Source organism: Cuculus canorus, chromosome Z (genome assembly GCF_017976375.1).
Source record: "Cuculus canorus isolate bCucCan1 chromosome Z, bCucCan1.pri, whole genome shotgun sequence".
Classification (NCBI taxonomy): Eukaryota; Metazoa; Chordata; class Aves; order Cuculiformes; family Cuculidae; genus Cuculus; species Cuculus canorus.
This window is the reverse complement of record NC_071441.1, coordinates 47,939,745-47,955,696: the sequence shown is the minus strand read 5'-3', so window position 1 is coordinate 47,955,696 and position 15,952 is coordinate 47,939,745. Positions and strand designations below refer to the sequence as shown.

Here is a 15,952-nt window from a genome sequence, read left to right as displayed (position 1 = left end):
CTTTGGGTTCTGCTGGTGTTTCATATGGATTGGATCACAGAAAGTGAGATGATCCATATCAACCCTCTCATTTCTTCACAGAATCATAGAATCATAGAATGGTTTGACTTGGAAGGAACCTTAAAGATCATCTAATTCCAACCCCCCTGCCACGGGCAGGGACACCTCCAGCTACACCAGGCTGCTGAAGGCCCCATCCAATCTGGCCTTGAACACTTCAAGGGAATTCTCTCACCTAATCAGTGTGGCTCTTCCTCTCCTCTCCTCTCCTCTCCTCTCCTCTCCTCTCCTCTCCTCTCCTCTCCTCTCGGTTACTGATGTGGAGTATTTCTGTTCAAAAAACTGTGCCAAGACTTGAGATCTTTTGCCACATAGTCATTACAAAAAAACCACCCACGTTGTCCTAAGTTTTAACACTAAATTTCTATTTAAAAGCCATGACCTCTTAACAAAATCTATTTACATTTTGAGGCAGACATTACTTTTTCCAAGGGCCTGTCCTCCAAGTGTGCAAGTTGGCTCCTTCTGACAATGACAGTATCCAGCTTGCAGCAGGGAATTTCTGGTTCTGAGACAGCCAGAGTAGCCTTCAGAGGTTTGATTTAGTGTCTGCAGATGAGACCCACTCACAGAGAGCTCCAAGGGAGATTAGGAGCAAGCCTTCATCCAGAGACATAAGCACCTTGCCTTTAAGTTCCTGAAATGCCCTAGAAAGAGGAGGGCAAAAGCAACATTAAACCCTGCAGGAGATTCTCGACATGGTCACATCTCCCCGTTAGGAAGCAAGGCAGTGAGTCAGGACACCAGCGTGGACTTTGTGTCTCTCCCAATGGCACTGGCCTGAGTAGGCTCAGGGCTCTGTAACTTGGGACACTGGGTGATGATTAAAGTGGTGCATTCAGGCTTGATTTCCTCCAGCACATAAGGATGTGGGGAGAAGTTATTTAGCCCCTCTGAAAGAGAGGTGTGTATAAATATGGACTGAAAAAGGAAGTCTCAAGGGTCATATTTTGTGCGCTGCTGGATTTTGCAGCCCTGCTCCAACATATGCTCTTGTATTACATGTGAAGCAGAGGGAGGGAAGCTGCTTTCCTTGTGCTGATAGATGATTTTGCTGGGCAATTACCAGACTAGATTAGTCAGGCAGGATAAACGCCCATCTCCCATATTTTCAGAACTGTCTTGCTAACAGCTCTGCGTCCCAGTAACTGACAGTCTTGTAAATATTTATGATCTAATTCCCTGCCCAGAAAAGAAATGGCTGTTATTTCTCAGATCCCACAGATGCTGAATGTTGCCTGAGTCTTCTTAAATTGGCAAGCTTTGCTTCAAGCTTGCAAGGACACACACAGGCACACAAAATGTGCTGGCAAAGAAAACTATGATCCAGAAACAAAGCATAAAGTGAAAGCTGTAAACCCTTACAGTTTCCCTCCTGGAAGCAGTATCTCAGCTAGCTGAGAGTTAGTTTTGTCTCCCTCTAAGGGTATGCAAAGAGAACTGAATTGAAGGAACTGGTCAGTAAGCTTCAGTAAGCTCCTACCTCATGACTTTTGCTTTTCTGACTCTTCTGATTTCATTCCCCTCCAACAAAAATATGCTGTGCTGTCTTTTCCCTTGTGGCAGCATAGGCTGTGGCTGCGATTTGAGTATGCATCATATTTTGGCACACTAGCATCCCCTAAAGAATGCACACACACTCCTGCCATAACACCTGACTTCCACAAACCTATTGTCACTTTCCCAGCCCTTTACTCTCTACACCTGTGTAGCTGTCTTATTCACTCCACTGCACAAGCCATGAAGCTCAATAGTCATAGTTCTGGCTTGGATTTATTTATTTGGCTGGTTCATTTTTTGTTTGTTTATGGAGAACACTTATTTCTTCCTCGCTTATCTTAATCCCATGTAGAGGTCCACAGCTGATTTCTGTTTGGATTATTTTTTTTCCTCTGGGAGTTTCTGACTTCCTGTGCTTCCAGCTGATGAAGATGCAACCTGTAGCTTTATATGCAGACAGGAGCTAATGAGTACTCACGTCTCTGTCTCTACAAACCTCATTGCTACAGAGTACAATGTTTAGACTTAGCTTATCCTCATTTTGCTGCTGCAATGAGAGGAGTGCGGGGAGAGAAGCAGCTTGACTTGAAGAGGTGTTGAGTCATACAAGTTATTGCCTTGTTTACTCGGGATCTGAAGGGAGGAGAGGAGGCAAGGTCTCCATTAGTCAGGACTGTGAAAATTTTGGGCAATCAGTGTGAGAGATGATGAGTTGATTCCTCCCACCCACCTTCTCTTTCTTTCTAAAAAACAACACTGAATCTATGATAGCACAAGGGTGCCCAGCCAGGAGCACTGTCTGCTAGTGAGGATGCAACCTGTGTGGTCCAAACTGCTTCCAAGTCTGCAGCAGTACTAATTTTGTCCAGTGCTTCTCAAGCAACAATGCTTTGTACCCCAGAACACCTGCAGAAATTTGTCACTGCTTTGTAAGAGAAAGCCAGGAGATTGTCAGTACCAACAACTGGTAAAGTGATATACATAGGAATGAAAAAAAGCAACAAAGATCCTCATCCTCTACCTTCAGGACTGTTTCTGAAATGCTGTTTTAGCATGCATTCCATCTAACTGATTTAGCATAATACTGCTGTGGAAGAAGTTGGTTAATTCCTGCAAGAAGGAGCCCGTGAAAGGGCCTATTCCTTTGTGCAATAACCTCCTCCAGAAAGGTGCAGACGTGTTTATTTTCTTGCATCCTCAGGGATGCCAACATCACAGAAAAACAGCCATCGTGGTACTCCTCATTGATTTCAGAATGGCTGGGTTTTGTTTCACTTACCTGCAGTTTGCTGCAGATTGTAGCCATCTCCCAAGCGAGGTCAATGGGAATTCTTCAGCCGACATGAATGAAAGCTGGATCAACCCACTATGCTACATATAATAGATAGTTTTAATGACATGTACCCTATTTTTTTTATATTTTACTCAAGATTGTGAGAAGAAAATTAAAAAATCCCCAGAAGTTGGGTGAAGAATATACCTGAGCATGTTTCAGAGAGCTATCTCCTGTTTGTTTTATAATAAGTTTTTGGTTCCTAGTCAGTTATTTATGGACAAGCCTCTGCGTCAAGCATCATCTGTGCTCAGAAAGGGATAAACTGCACAGACCCCTGCAGCAAGCTCTGTTAGGTATTCTCACCTATCAGCTCCATAGCAGTCATTCTCAGTAGCTCATACAAAATACACAGCTGGGATTAATTACTAGCTTGATCACAACCCATTTGCAATAGCAGTAAAGAGTTTCTCTTTGCTTCCCAGCAGATAGACTATCTCGATTTGTTTGAGCCTGAAATAATGAGTTTGCTGTGGTGAGTTTTGCAAAATTTCCATCATGCTACTGTGGATGTACATTTGATGCCTCTGTTTGGACAGAATGAAGGAAATGGGTTTTAGACAAATCCATGCTTCACTGAACATTGCTGTGCAACTCACCATGGACCCAAGGCCACCAATTTACTTGTTCAGGCTAGAGTCGTGCAAGGTAAAACTAAGGGTAAAGCATCTCACTGGTCCCAGCACCCTTTGTCTGCCACATCTCCCATGATATCTCTAGTCATCCTAGGACTGGCCTTCAATTAGGCCCTGGGTTTGGTGGTTTGCTTGATGAGAGCCATGGGCTACAGCTTGCCCTTTCCACTACCGCAGGTTTAGTTGGCCACTATATGACTTAGCAAGGTGGTTTAAGTCTTCTTTGTTTTAACACTTATCTCCTTCCACTGCAGTGATGAATGCTGTGTCACAAGCATAAGGGAGGCAGAGGACTTCCTATAATTTTGACCTGGGAGCCTTACAGCATCAGCTTGCTCTGGTGTAGGTGGCAGGCAGCAGCATTTTGATGATATCAAAATATACATTTTATTTCAAAGATGGCAAACCTCATAGGAAGAGCTCTTCCCCAGACATCACCTAAATCTACTAATTTAGCCAGGTAGTGGATGCCAGGAGGCTATTCCTTAAGAAAGTGTCTCCAAGGGGAAAGGTGAAAGAGGGAAAGAGGAAATTTTCCTTGTCCCTCTTCCACCAAAAGTCCGCATCCTCCAGGAAGACTTTACAGGGGCAGCATCAGGTTATTTGTATTCCCAGCTTGCCAGAAATTACTGCACGTGGAATTTGCCAAACTGTTTGGATTCGTGCACAAATTTGTCACCAGGAGATCTCTAATTACATGCAGGAAGCTTCCGGGGGAGATCAGGTGTAGGTCACCCTCATATAACTCCAGCATCAATACGTAGCATTGAGCTGTATTATGAGATCTTAACTGTTCACATTCACATTGGCATAGGTGTCATAAATCTTTCCCTTGCATAACCACTGCTGTTACAAAAACCCCACTGTCAACAGTGAAGATGGCATTCTTGAGCACACTCTGAGTGAGCCAAATTCCTCTGCTGGCACCAAAATCAAGAGAAGCTCATCTTCAAGGGCCAGCATGTAGCACTGACTATGCAGAGTAAGGGTGAAGGATGAGTGATGACTTCTGCCTCACTTTTCCTTCCCCAGAAAATGGCATGGATCAGGAAATGGATCCCACCATGCCTATTACTTGGGAACAGCATTAACATGCTTGCTGCTGCTCAGACAGGACAAATTGTGTTCCTTGGGTGTTCCAAAAGTCCCGGGGGTCCCTTGTTGCTGTCATCCTGCAGTATCACTGCAAGGCAGATTTGCAGCAGGATAGTTTCATCATGAAACTTACATGCCCAAAAGCCATTCTCCCTCCTAACACTCAGTCAACTGTTGAGCCTGAAATGAATGGGAAGACGCTTCTGGAAATAAAGTGATGTCTGTACCAGTGCTGCGGATCACATCCTTGCCAGGGCAGCTAGTGCTGTGATTGCTGGTTTTCTTGGCTGTGGGTGGAGCTGCTTGCTGATCCACAGAGCCATCTGTGGACGAATCATTACTTTCCTTGGAAAAAGGCCTGCCCAGGGGAGACAAAGCAGCCAGCTGCTTGGATCAACAGTTTGGGGGTTTGGAACCAAAATAATCATAGTTGGCTGCAATCGTTTGAAGCAAGGGAACAATAGTTGGTAGTGAGTGAATGGAAAGAACACTTGCTAAGCAGTGCCACTGCTGATGCTGTGTCAGTGTTTTATAAGTAATGCTGTTGCCAAATCTGAGGGAAAAAAATTGTTTGAGCCTGGAATGTCAGAACACCAAATCATTCAGAGCAGGGGTAGCCTTAGGGACGTGATTGAACTCCAGAAACTGGTGGGGTGTTCATCCAGCTTTCAGCACATTTCCCTATGGCTGGCTCAGAGGTGAGGGCTCAAAATGCATGTTTTCTTGATTTAAACTTTGAAAATGGTCCTGTGCAGTCCCAGCCAGCACAGTGGTATTGCAGGGCTGGAATCCCCCATTGCAGTATAGGTACTACATGGACAGCTGGATGGTATCTGCTCTGGCCTCTTAGCAGTTGCTTCTACAGATGAGCTTGTCTCCTTGCTCTGTATTCTCTAATCTATTTTTTATTACACCTCCCAGTTATTTCCCTTCAATTTTTAGTACTGCTATGCTTTTGTCAGCTGGAAACCTGATGAAAGTTTCAAAAGTCAGTGGATAGCAACACTTCAAGCTACATCAGGAAGAGTAGATTCTGATTCCCTTGGTCCTGCAGATCCACAAAAGGCACCCACTGAAGGGTGTTTAGATGCTAGTTCAGCAGGTATTATAGTATTACCCAAGAGATACTGAAACACTGCACAGGAAAACAGAAATTTACCGGGTTTTTTTCCAGTTACTTGAGTTATGTTAAGCTCAGAACATCCAAATATTCCTCAGGTAGGAGATGTCTGTGATCGAAGCCCAGATTTTATGACCCAGGCCCTTCTACAAATGAATCTCACAACTGAAGTAGTAAATCAGGCATCAGAAGGTCAGACAACTGGTAACCTGACTCCAGCTCTTGACAGCAGATGTTTAAGAAGAGCACCAGATCAGGTCACACTTACATCCATAAAGTAATTTCTTGGTCTATGTTCCTCTAAAAGCTTCTGGAAAACAACACTGTAAAGCATTGAAACAATCAAATATTTTAAAGTTGGTGGGCCTCTCGTGTGACTTTATACAATCCTTTTTTTTTTTTTTCCCTTCAAATTTGTTCATTCTTCTGGAATGTACAGCTTCCTGTGTATGAAATTGTACCCTGTGTAAGATTTTTTGCTACTGTGATATTAAGCCCATTAGGTGCCCCTTCATTCCTATGTTAGGAGAAGAAGCAAATAATTATCAGCCCCACAAAACTCTTAGTAAAGTTAGGATTGCCAGTGAAGCCAGAGAGGATCTCAGAACCCCAAAAAAGTGGAATATGTACAATTTTTTTTCCTAGACAGATATAATTTTAGCTTAAGTGCACAAGATTTTAATCTAACATTTTATGACAAGTTTGGGGTTTTTTTAAATCTTCTTCCTAACAGATAATTCTTTTTTAGGAGTGGTAAGTAGTAGCAGCTACTTGACTGTATGGTAGCTGTCCAAAAAACGTTTGTGCAAGTCTTGCTGAGTCAAGAATTTCCAAATAGGCAGTGTGCCCCTTTCATTGACAGAATTTATCTCATGCAAGCAAAACCCAATAATCTGTTGCTCTACACACTCAGTGAAAGATAACAATTGGTTTAGCCGAATAGATTCGGCAGAAAACTTTGTTGTTTTATCTATACAGGTTCCACCTGGTGCCCAGAGGGTATTTCACAATTTTTCATGCCTTAGATTAATGAGAGGACAGATCATTATCATGTTTTGCTATTGACTTGAGGATCTCACTTGCAGGACATACCGATATCGAGTCATCTTGTCTCTTCCCCTGCCAGTCCACAGCTGTTGGACTGTGATGTGCTACCAGTGCCATGCTATAATCAGGCCAGTTTCTCTTGAAATGGAGCCAAGCAGCAGCCTAGTGACTCACAGTTCCTCTCATGAGGGTACGTAATGGCACCCAAACACAACTGGCTTCACATTGCTGTAAGTTTTGATCTGAACGTTTTGTACAGTCCTCGCCAAAAGCTCTTTCTAAAGAAGGAGCAGACTCCCAGCAGAAACTTGCAGCTGTATCACGCTTTGGGTACCTACTTGGAGCAGGGATAGCACTGATCTGAGCAGAAGCAATACAACCAACACCCCTTCGCTCCTGTAGGAGTTGTAAAAACATAATAAAGCATGTGAAAACTTTACTGTCAGGGGTGCCCTGCTCCCTAGATGCGCATCTGCAGTTAGAGGAAAGTGACACAGAATTGGGAGGAAGAGAGGGAAGAGGGGGGTGAGGCTGTCTTGCTGCTTTCCTTGAGAAGAGTACAAGGTGTGGGGAGTTCAGGGTCTTGGAAAACCAGTACAGCTCACTGTGGTCAAGAACAGGATGAGTGATAGAAAAGGCACGGGGAGCAAATCCCAGCTAAATCTAGGAGAATCCAGCACAGGAGCAAACATGCCTGGTATGGCATCCCTGGGGAAAATGACATGCTTCTCCAGTGAAGAATGAAGGAGCACCCATTCACTGCTGCTCTTTCCATGCTCAGATCCTGTCTCAGTGTGCCTGCTCCCAGCCAGCCATGAGAAGCTCTCCATCTTTATTGTAACCAAAGCCTGCCTGTTCTCCAGTGTCACTGCTGTGAAGTCAGCACCACTTTAAATGAGAAGTTTAATTTAGCACAGCATGAGCTCACCATCACAGAGAGTGAATGACTTTCATTCATCGGGCATTCCTCCCTTCTGCACAGATCCTCTCTTCCGTTAGGTTGTTTGCCTACATAAAAGTTTGCTAGCCTATATAAATGCCTGATCTGTAACATCTCTTTTACGTAAGAACCATGGGGGAGGGCAGATAAACATACAACAGCCTCAGCGTGTTCACTCACACCCAGTAGAAAGGTATAGGGTAGTTATCTCAGAGTCAAAGTAAACACAGTGTCCTATAAATGGTATGAGATTTCAAGAATCTTAGCAGATAGAAAGAAATATATCTTTATAAATGTTGTTTATTTATTTATGGCATATTAGTCCAAATCTTCCGTAAAACATCCTATCTCTCAGTTGCTGATGAAACTCTTATTTACTTAATCCTAAATTTGCAGGACACTAGAAGACATTAGCACAGAAATACGCCAGTGATATAATGTGTGATCTTCACTTTGGGCTGCCACCTCCTGTCTTGAAGAAAATTGTAAGTACTGGCTTTCAGGCAGCTTCAAACTCCTCAGATCTTACTCTTTTCACAGTTACAGAAGACCACTGCACCACCAGTATGGAAAGTTGCCTCTGGGGTACATAGAGCGAGGCTATATGAAAAAGTGAGTTTCTAACAACTTTCCAGTGAATGATTCTGTATATTCTCTCCTAAGGTTGAGAAACTTGAGAAGCATCCACAATGTTTTTATGGCAGGTTCTGTGTCTTTGTTTGAGTTGGTGAATTTAAAGGATTCTTTTTTTTTTATTCCTTCTTCATAGTAAGAGAAGTATGATAGTCCTGCCTTTGAGAACCACTGGCAGCTTCCAATTTCTTTATGAACTATGCAAAGCAGTTTCGCTGAGTTCCACACCAGCTCGGAGAGGGGAAGCAGCTCCCACATTACCGTAATGTCAGAGACTTTGCAAAGGCCTCTTAGGACCTCAAGTTTCCTTTGAGAAAGAAAGATGTCATTATGTCCAGCTGAAGAGGAAAAGTTTTAAACAGAATGGAAATGGATGAAGGTATTGAAAGATACAGTGAGAAATTTGCACTGAGGGCTGACGGAAACCTTTTTCTCCATCTGCACAAAGTGTGATTCCTCACCTTGCTCGTTCCCATACACATGAACACAGGTGTATGCATTCATGAGAATACAAATAAAAGCCAAGAAAAATTAAATAATAAATTAAATAATCCATTACACACTTCAAGATCATTTTGTTTTGTGGTCGGAAATTAGGGTCCAATTTCTCCTTGCACCCTGAAAAAAACAGACATGTAAGAGCCAATGCATTTAATATAGTACACCCCTACTGAAAGGATAAAAATGTAACCATAGTTCATTACTGACTTTCTCAGTGAGGACAATATTTACAAACAAATTTTTTTTCTTTTTATTTTCAAGCAAGACTATTTGCAGAAAGTACATTATATTGTATTGGGGGAAAAAAATTAAATTATGCATTTTGTGGTTTGCCTGGCTAATTGTACTCAGAAAGTTTTACTTCCAGGTCCTGATTTTCAAATATTTGTAATGAATTTTAAAACAGTTAAAATTCCTGTAGAATTACTGAAGGAGTTCAAGAATCATGAGCAGAAAAAGAGGTTACAACTTTTTTAGATAAATCCGTCAGTGACAGATTTTTCACAACTGCATTCTACAAAGAGCAAACCCAATTTCCTTTTGATTTTATACCGTGCTTTAATTCCCAACAAGTCTATGTGTGAAACCAGAATCCAGATACAAATGGCAGGAGAAATCAGGAGGGAGGCAGATGTCATTCCAATCTATATGAGATATCTTTCACATTGGGAAAGTGGTCAAGAGACAGCAAACCATGCTGCTGTAAAAACATCTCCCTTTCTCTTCTCCTTGCATCATTATTGTCAAGACAATGCCCCTCATGCTGAGGGCTCAGACACTCCCATTCTGACCTGGAGGCTGTCCTGAAAAATGGCCTTCTCCAGAGCAATCTGACTGGCTAATTTGATGTGTCTCCTTCAATGTATATTCTCTTAATGTGTTCCTGTAACATCCATTTAAATGTCAAAACAACAAGCCTTTGAACACACACAACAGGCTAACTTTAAACTGCAGAGTCTACAGAGTAACAACTGTGGTATTGAATCTGTCAGAAAGCTAATTTAATAAAAATAAATTTATCCATTTCCAGAAAAAAAATATCCAGTGCAGGAGCAGGAAGAGAATGGAGACATCAGAATTAGTATTATCCTTTTCTTATATCTCTTTATTTTATAAAACATTGCACACAAGTTACACAGATTGGGATAATTAGAAATGTACATCTGTGCTTGGGATGCCTTTCAAAGCCATCATTTATGAAATGTGTAACAATTACAGAATAATAATTATTACGCACCCTTGGAGAAATAATACCAGACGGTGGAGTTTAGTCCACAACATGTCTGAGATGCAATTACTCTAAAATCAGATTTAATCATGTTGCAGGCAGTGTCAAACCAATTATAGAGCTTATGATTTTTACATGCATTTAAAATGCAACTCTTAAACAGAATCACAAGAAATACAACTCTTAAACAGAATGACAGGCTCAGATTTCACAATATGTCATCTAGGATAAAGCTGTGTATGCGCCGCAAACTCTAGGCGGGGCACTCACAGCGGCAATGGGTACATTAAACATCCTGCAGATCACCTTTTCAGGGTTCCCATTCAATGCCACTGACTGCACAGTTTCCTTTGCCATCAGGTTGAATGGCAACCAAAATACTGGGTTTGGCTCATCTTATTTCACTGCGTGGGTTATAAATCCAAACTAGAGATAGCAACATATTTTTATTTCCAAACACTTCCTAAGAAACAAATTTTCCTTTTCTCGTCTACTCATTCACAACCCTTTTTACCCTCATTCAAAACAATTTAAGTTACATGACAGTTATACGGAAAAATCTAGAAGTCTCTGAAGTAGTAGACTGCATAACATATATTGAAGTAAGCAGAAGTCTCAAACAAAGGGAAAATAAACCTGTGAAAGAAGGCAAATTGTGAAAGCGATTAAACTTCCAGCTTTTAGCAAGCTGTAAAGTGTACAATAGGAGAAAGCTCTCAGGGTAAAATTCTGTGGGATCATGATGCAGAAGCAATAATCATCTTTGGAGAGCATGCTGCAAAGAGCTTCTCTGTGAGCTGATCTTGAAATGATCTCTTTCCTCTTATTGCACTGGAAGCCTTTTCCAGCCCCACCTGCAGTCACTCACTACCATACATTTCAATGCATGCTTATATTGCAAAGGCTGGAATGCTGGACAAGGACAGGAAATTTCTGTTCTTTTGTAACTGCAGGCCTACATTGACTTGAACATGGAGTTACTGAAAGAAGGAGTTGGGCTAGGAGAGTGCAATGAAAAGTGTACTCTCTGGAATTTTTTGGGAGTCCCTCTTTTGCAAAGAAAGTGAGGGAAATTTCATAGGACATGACATTACAGGCATCTAATTTCATCCCACAGTGAAACACGAAGAAAACCACAATCATGTTTTTAAAATAGTATTGTTGGAGGAAATAGAGAGCAGGTTACTGAAGCCAGCATTGACATCCTGGAAGGCAGAAAGGCAGACTGTCCTTTGGACTGTAAGTGGGTGTGTTTGTTCACTCTAGCAAAATATGCATCTTTTTCAACCTGTTCTTACGCCCTTTGCTTGGTGTAAGATAATTCCCTGATTAGAAGGAGGCGTTGAATACCTAGACTTGCACTGCTACCCACGTACGTGGGCTGAGCCTGCCCTCTCTAAAGATAGTGACAAATTGCCTGCTGCCCTGAACACTGCAAGACTCTTGAATTTGACTATTTTTACAGAGATGGGGCAGCTGCTGTGCTGTGCACCGGGGCTCAGTTTGGAGGAGGCTGCAGGCACCTCCACTCAGCTGAGGATGTAGCTCAACTCCCATCCATTCTCCACAGAATGGAATGAACAGCCAGGTAGCTGACAAAATCTAACAGAATTTAATGCTGAGCACAGCGAGGTGGTCATAAAGCAGTAACAGGAGCTATATAAGGATGTCCAGTAATTATATTATTCAAACTGAGCATTTTGGGGTTCTTGGCACAGGGCATAGGGGTTAGCATCCTCAGTAAACTGTTGTGTCATAGCAGCATGATGGCAAGGCTGCTCAATGATTAGACAGCACTGGTCATTTTGTGCTCGCTGTGCGGATAGCCAAGCATCTTGGCATATCAATGTTTTGAAGGCCAAGCAGACCCTCCTCTTTCCTTCCGCTGTCTTGGGTAGCAGCAAGTTCTTTGTCTCAAGTGAAATTGACATCAGTGGTCTGAAAACATTAAACTATATTCTTGTGGCAACAATGAGAATCAACTATGGTTGTTTTAAAAAAAGAAGACAAGGTTCTGGTGCAGCAGAGATTAGCTCACATTAAAGGAAAACAGCAGAGGAAGGTACCTGCTTTCTAGTTCTTTTCTTCATTATGGCTGGCAGAACTTTTCAAGCTTACCTTTTGGAAACCAAGGCTACTCCTGGTAGCCCTACAGATCACTGCTATGCATCGCTGTTTCTTGGATAGACCCAGCCAGCGCATTCCAGTTACGGAAGCCACACAGATCTTTCACTCACCAGTGCTCCTGCTCTGCAGCGATAACGCACATCCCTGCCTCCAGTTATATTTCCTATCAGTGATGAGCCTCTGGGACAACTGCACCTCACCATGCAGGAAACTAAGAGGTAAAACCTGTCCTCAGAGGAACTCAAGTTTCCCTGGCACTGAAGTATCCACTACAATTTGGAGAACTTTTAGCAAGAAAACAGCATTTGGTGTTTGGAGGTTGGCTGTGGACTATGTATAGGTGAGGCAGTCTCATTTTCACCCTGCAGATGTACAGCCTGCAACACTTCAAATGGAGCATGAACTCCCCTTTTTTCCACCTCTCCTAGTTGGCAGGTTATGTCTGAAGGCCCACTGATGGCAGGCATCCACCTTCCTCACTTCTGTGCCTGTAAACTGCAGCACAAGGACGGATGGACAGGAAATGTGGCAGTGGGAGGAGTAATCGGGGTTAGGAGCTGCTGTCAGGAAAGGAAAACCAGAAACAGGAGGCAATGACAGGAATACAAATAGAGAGAAATAAGTAACAAAACCTGCAGCATTTCTGCAAAAGGGCTGCATTTCTTCCTGCTCTCAGCACAGTGAGGACAGTACTGCAGGCAGAGGCAAATAAGTACACCTTGGAGACCTACCAGGTGCAGGACCAGGCCTTTGGGCTGAATTTCTCTCTTAGCACCAAATCTCTTTGTCGCAGAGGAAGGCAGGAAATATGGGGTGCAATTCTTGAGGCAAGCTTTGGGCTGAGAGTTCAACAAACATCAAATGAACCTCACTGTGGATTTCCTATTTGTAAGGCTCCATTGCAGAAAATGTAAGCCTCCATTCTAGACAGGATTTTGCCTGTCTGTATGACATGAGATGCGGGTGGCTGCTGATGGACGTGCAATCTCCTCTTTTAATCCAGTCCACGATAGCTTCATGAGTGTCAAAGAGGAAGTGGAAGCTTGAACGAAAACCAAACTGGTTTATGGCGTAAGAAGCATCCTTTTTCTACAAAAGTCCATGAGTACACAAAAATAAAATAGTAAAAAGTATCCCCAAGAAGATTGAATTCTGCAATCTTTTTTTTTTTAAATAATAGTTGAAAACATGAGGAAGTGAAGAAAAAGATAAAAGCCAAGAGCATAAGTGTAGAAAGGTGTGAAGGGACCTGTTAGGAAGGGAAGTGCCGCCAGCAAAATGTTGGTTTGTTTTCCCTGGGGAACTTCATGCTCCTGAAAATGCCTAGTATAGGGATCGAGTTAGCACAGCCAGAACCCTTGCCAACCCAAGAAATCCAGACTTGGTGGCCAGGGGTCAGCCCTGACATTTGGGAGGTATAGTCCCACTCAGGGAGGTATAGCCCACTATACGGGTGTAGTCCACACTTCTTGCTTGGCTGAGGAACAAATTCTTTCTCCTCCACATAAACCGGTGCTGTGCATGAAGCCACTGCTCAGAAGAAGCCCATTGGCAGGTCCGAGTCAGTCTGGACTGGTGGATATAAGGCATCCCCCCTGGGCAAATCTCTCAGACTGATGGGGTAGCCACAGCCCTCTCATACATACGCTCCAGGATACGGTGGATGCTGGCAAAGCTTGGCCGGTCGGCAGGCAGCTTGCTCCAGCAGAGGCGCATCAGGTTGTAGAGCTCCAGGGGACAGTTGTCAGGGCAGGAGAGGACATTCCCATCCCTCACATAGTAGATGACTTCTTCGTGAGCCATTCCATAGTAGGGCTGCATGCCATAGGAGAAGATCTCCCATAGCACCACCCCATAGGCCCACACGTCAGACTCCGTGGTATAGCGGTTGTAGAAAATGGACTCAGGGGGCATCCAGCGGATGGGAATGGCATCATTCTCATTGGCTTTGTAATAGTCAGCAGAATACATGTTCCTCGAGAGACCAAAATCAGCAATTTTGACCACCATGTTCTCTCCCACCAGGCAGTTCCTAGTAGCCAAATCCCGATGGACAAACTTGCGCTCAGAAAGGTATGCCATGCCAGCAGCTACCTGCTTGGCAATGCAGAGCTGGCTGGTGCAACACAGTGCTAGGGGATTGGGGAGACGGATCCGTGTGTCCAAGCTACTGTGCACCAGGCTACAAAGGTTACGGGGCGAGCGGTCACGCAGGTACTCATTGAGATCCCCGTAGGCCATGTACTCAAACAGTAGGCACATCGGTTTCCCAACAGCACACACACCTGGAAGAAGATAGATGCACCACACAGGTCGTTTGGGTAGCAAAGAGGGTTCTGTTGTGCAAAAATAAAAAAATCCTAAAATACATACACAAAGGGGTGACATTCAACAAAACATGAAGGGATAGGGAGAAAGATGAGGCATACAAATACTATCAGATTTGCATGCACCTCTTTGTGGTGATTAAGAGCCCACTCCCGCTTAATTTGGCATTATCGGAAGTTCTTCCCCTTCCCAGGTGAAAATGGAAAGACATGCTTTCAGGAAGTAACCTTTATAATTCCGATTACCGTATCTTTTAATTCTTCTGTTTGTTGTAGTTATTATACTGATACGGATGTAGTGGCTACATATATGCAGGAAGACCGCAGGAATAACCACAAGAGGTGAGTTGAAGGCTTCAGTGGATACTTAAATGCAAAGAGATACCCACTACGACTTCTGAGTTTTTCTTTCTTATTTTTTATGAACAGCTCATGCAAAAAAATATTTGTTGCAGAAATTACTTTTGGCATTCAAAAATTAAAGAAAGACAACAGAAAAACAGACATTAGAATGAGAGATTTGCCACATCTAATAGATGCAAAACCCAGTCCCACATCAGTGCAGGACTCGACTCCTGTAAGTTTTACTGAGCATACAGTGATATAGCAAAAATATTTGCATGCCTATTATTAAATTGCCAACCAGAAGAAGCCAGCATTTAAAATGTATGTATTTTTCTTTCTTAGGGCCATTATTTAGCAATTGGTGATCCAACTTATTGTGAAATCTGAAATTCTTGTTGATGACCTAACACTTGAATGTTTGAGGAAAAACAGACAGCTGTTCCCAGTGTGATAAAATCAGTATCTGGCAAGCATGAGGAGTGTATGTGAGAGCTTTATCATCTAAGCTGTCTTCAATAACGTGGCTGTTTTCTCCACACCCCCTCGATGTGAAACTAGTTTGTTCCTGTACCTTTACCCTTTCCTGACCTAAAATGTGTTGACAATAAACACATTGTTTATTTGAGTTTGGGGCATTTCCTGCCTTTGTTTTCTGCAGCCAAAGCATGTGCATCAACTGAGCTTTCCCAAAACTGGGATTTATCTATTTCCAAATTTTGTGAAGATTCATATTGAAATAAAGCAGGATCTGAGTGGTCTGTTCACAGGGATCAGATCTGCATACAACAACTTTGAGCAGGATTCCCAGGTGAAGGTGGCTAGCAACATCTACCACAGTCAAAACCTGAAAATTCACTGAAATAAAATTTGGTCGGCAGCTTTCTTCACAGAAGAATGCCCTATTAGCCAGCTGTGGCACTGAGACTTTCTGAAAAACTCAATAAACTAGAGTTTCCTTTCAGCTGGTGAGGGAACTAAAAGACTATTTTTGCACATGGCTTTTTTTCTTTATTTGCTGTATTTTGTTTTTTTTTTTTTTAATGTAGGTGAGTGTTCAGACA

General features: G+C 42.8%; 1 protein-coding gene across 5 annotated transcripts in view; it reads right to left on the bottom strand.

Annotated features, from left to right (window-relative positions):
* Positions 1 to 7,412: 7,412 nt before the first annotated feature.
* The window catches only part of MUSK (muscle associated receptor tyrosine kinase), a 61,518-nt gene continuing 52,978 nt past the window's right edge, over positions 7,413 to 15,952 (bottom strand). For 4 of the 5 annotated variants that reach the window (XM_054054284.1, XM_054054286.1, XM_054054285.1 and 1 more), the window contains one exon: positions 7,417 to 14,504. In XM_054054284.1, the coding sequence (XP_053910259.1) occupies positions 13,828 to 14,504 (677 nt within the window). In that variant the 3' untranslated portion in view covers positions 7,417 to 13,827. Of the gene's footprint in view, positions 14,505 to 15,952 lie in introns of all 5 variants that reach the window. The other variant, XM_054054288.1, reaches the window with a different exon arrangement.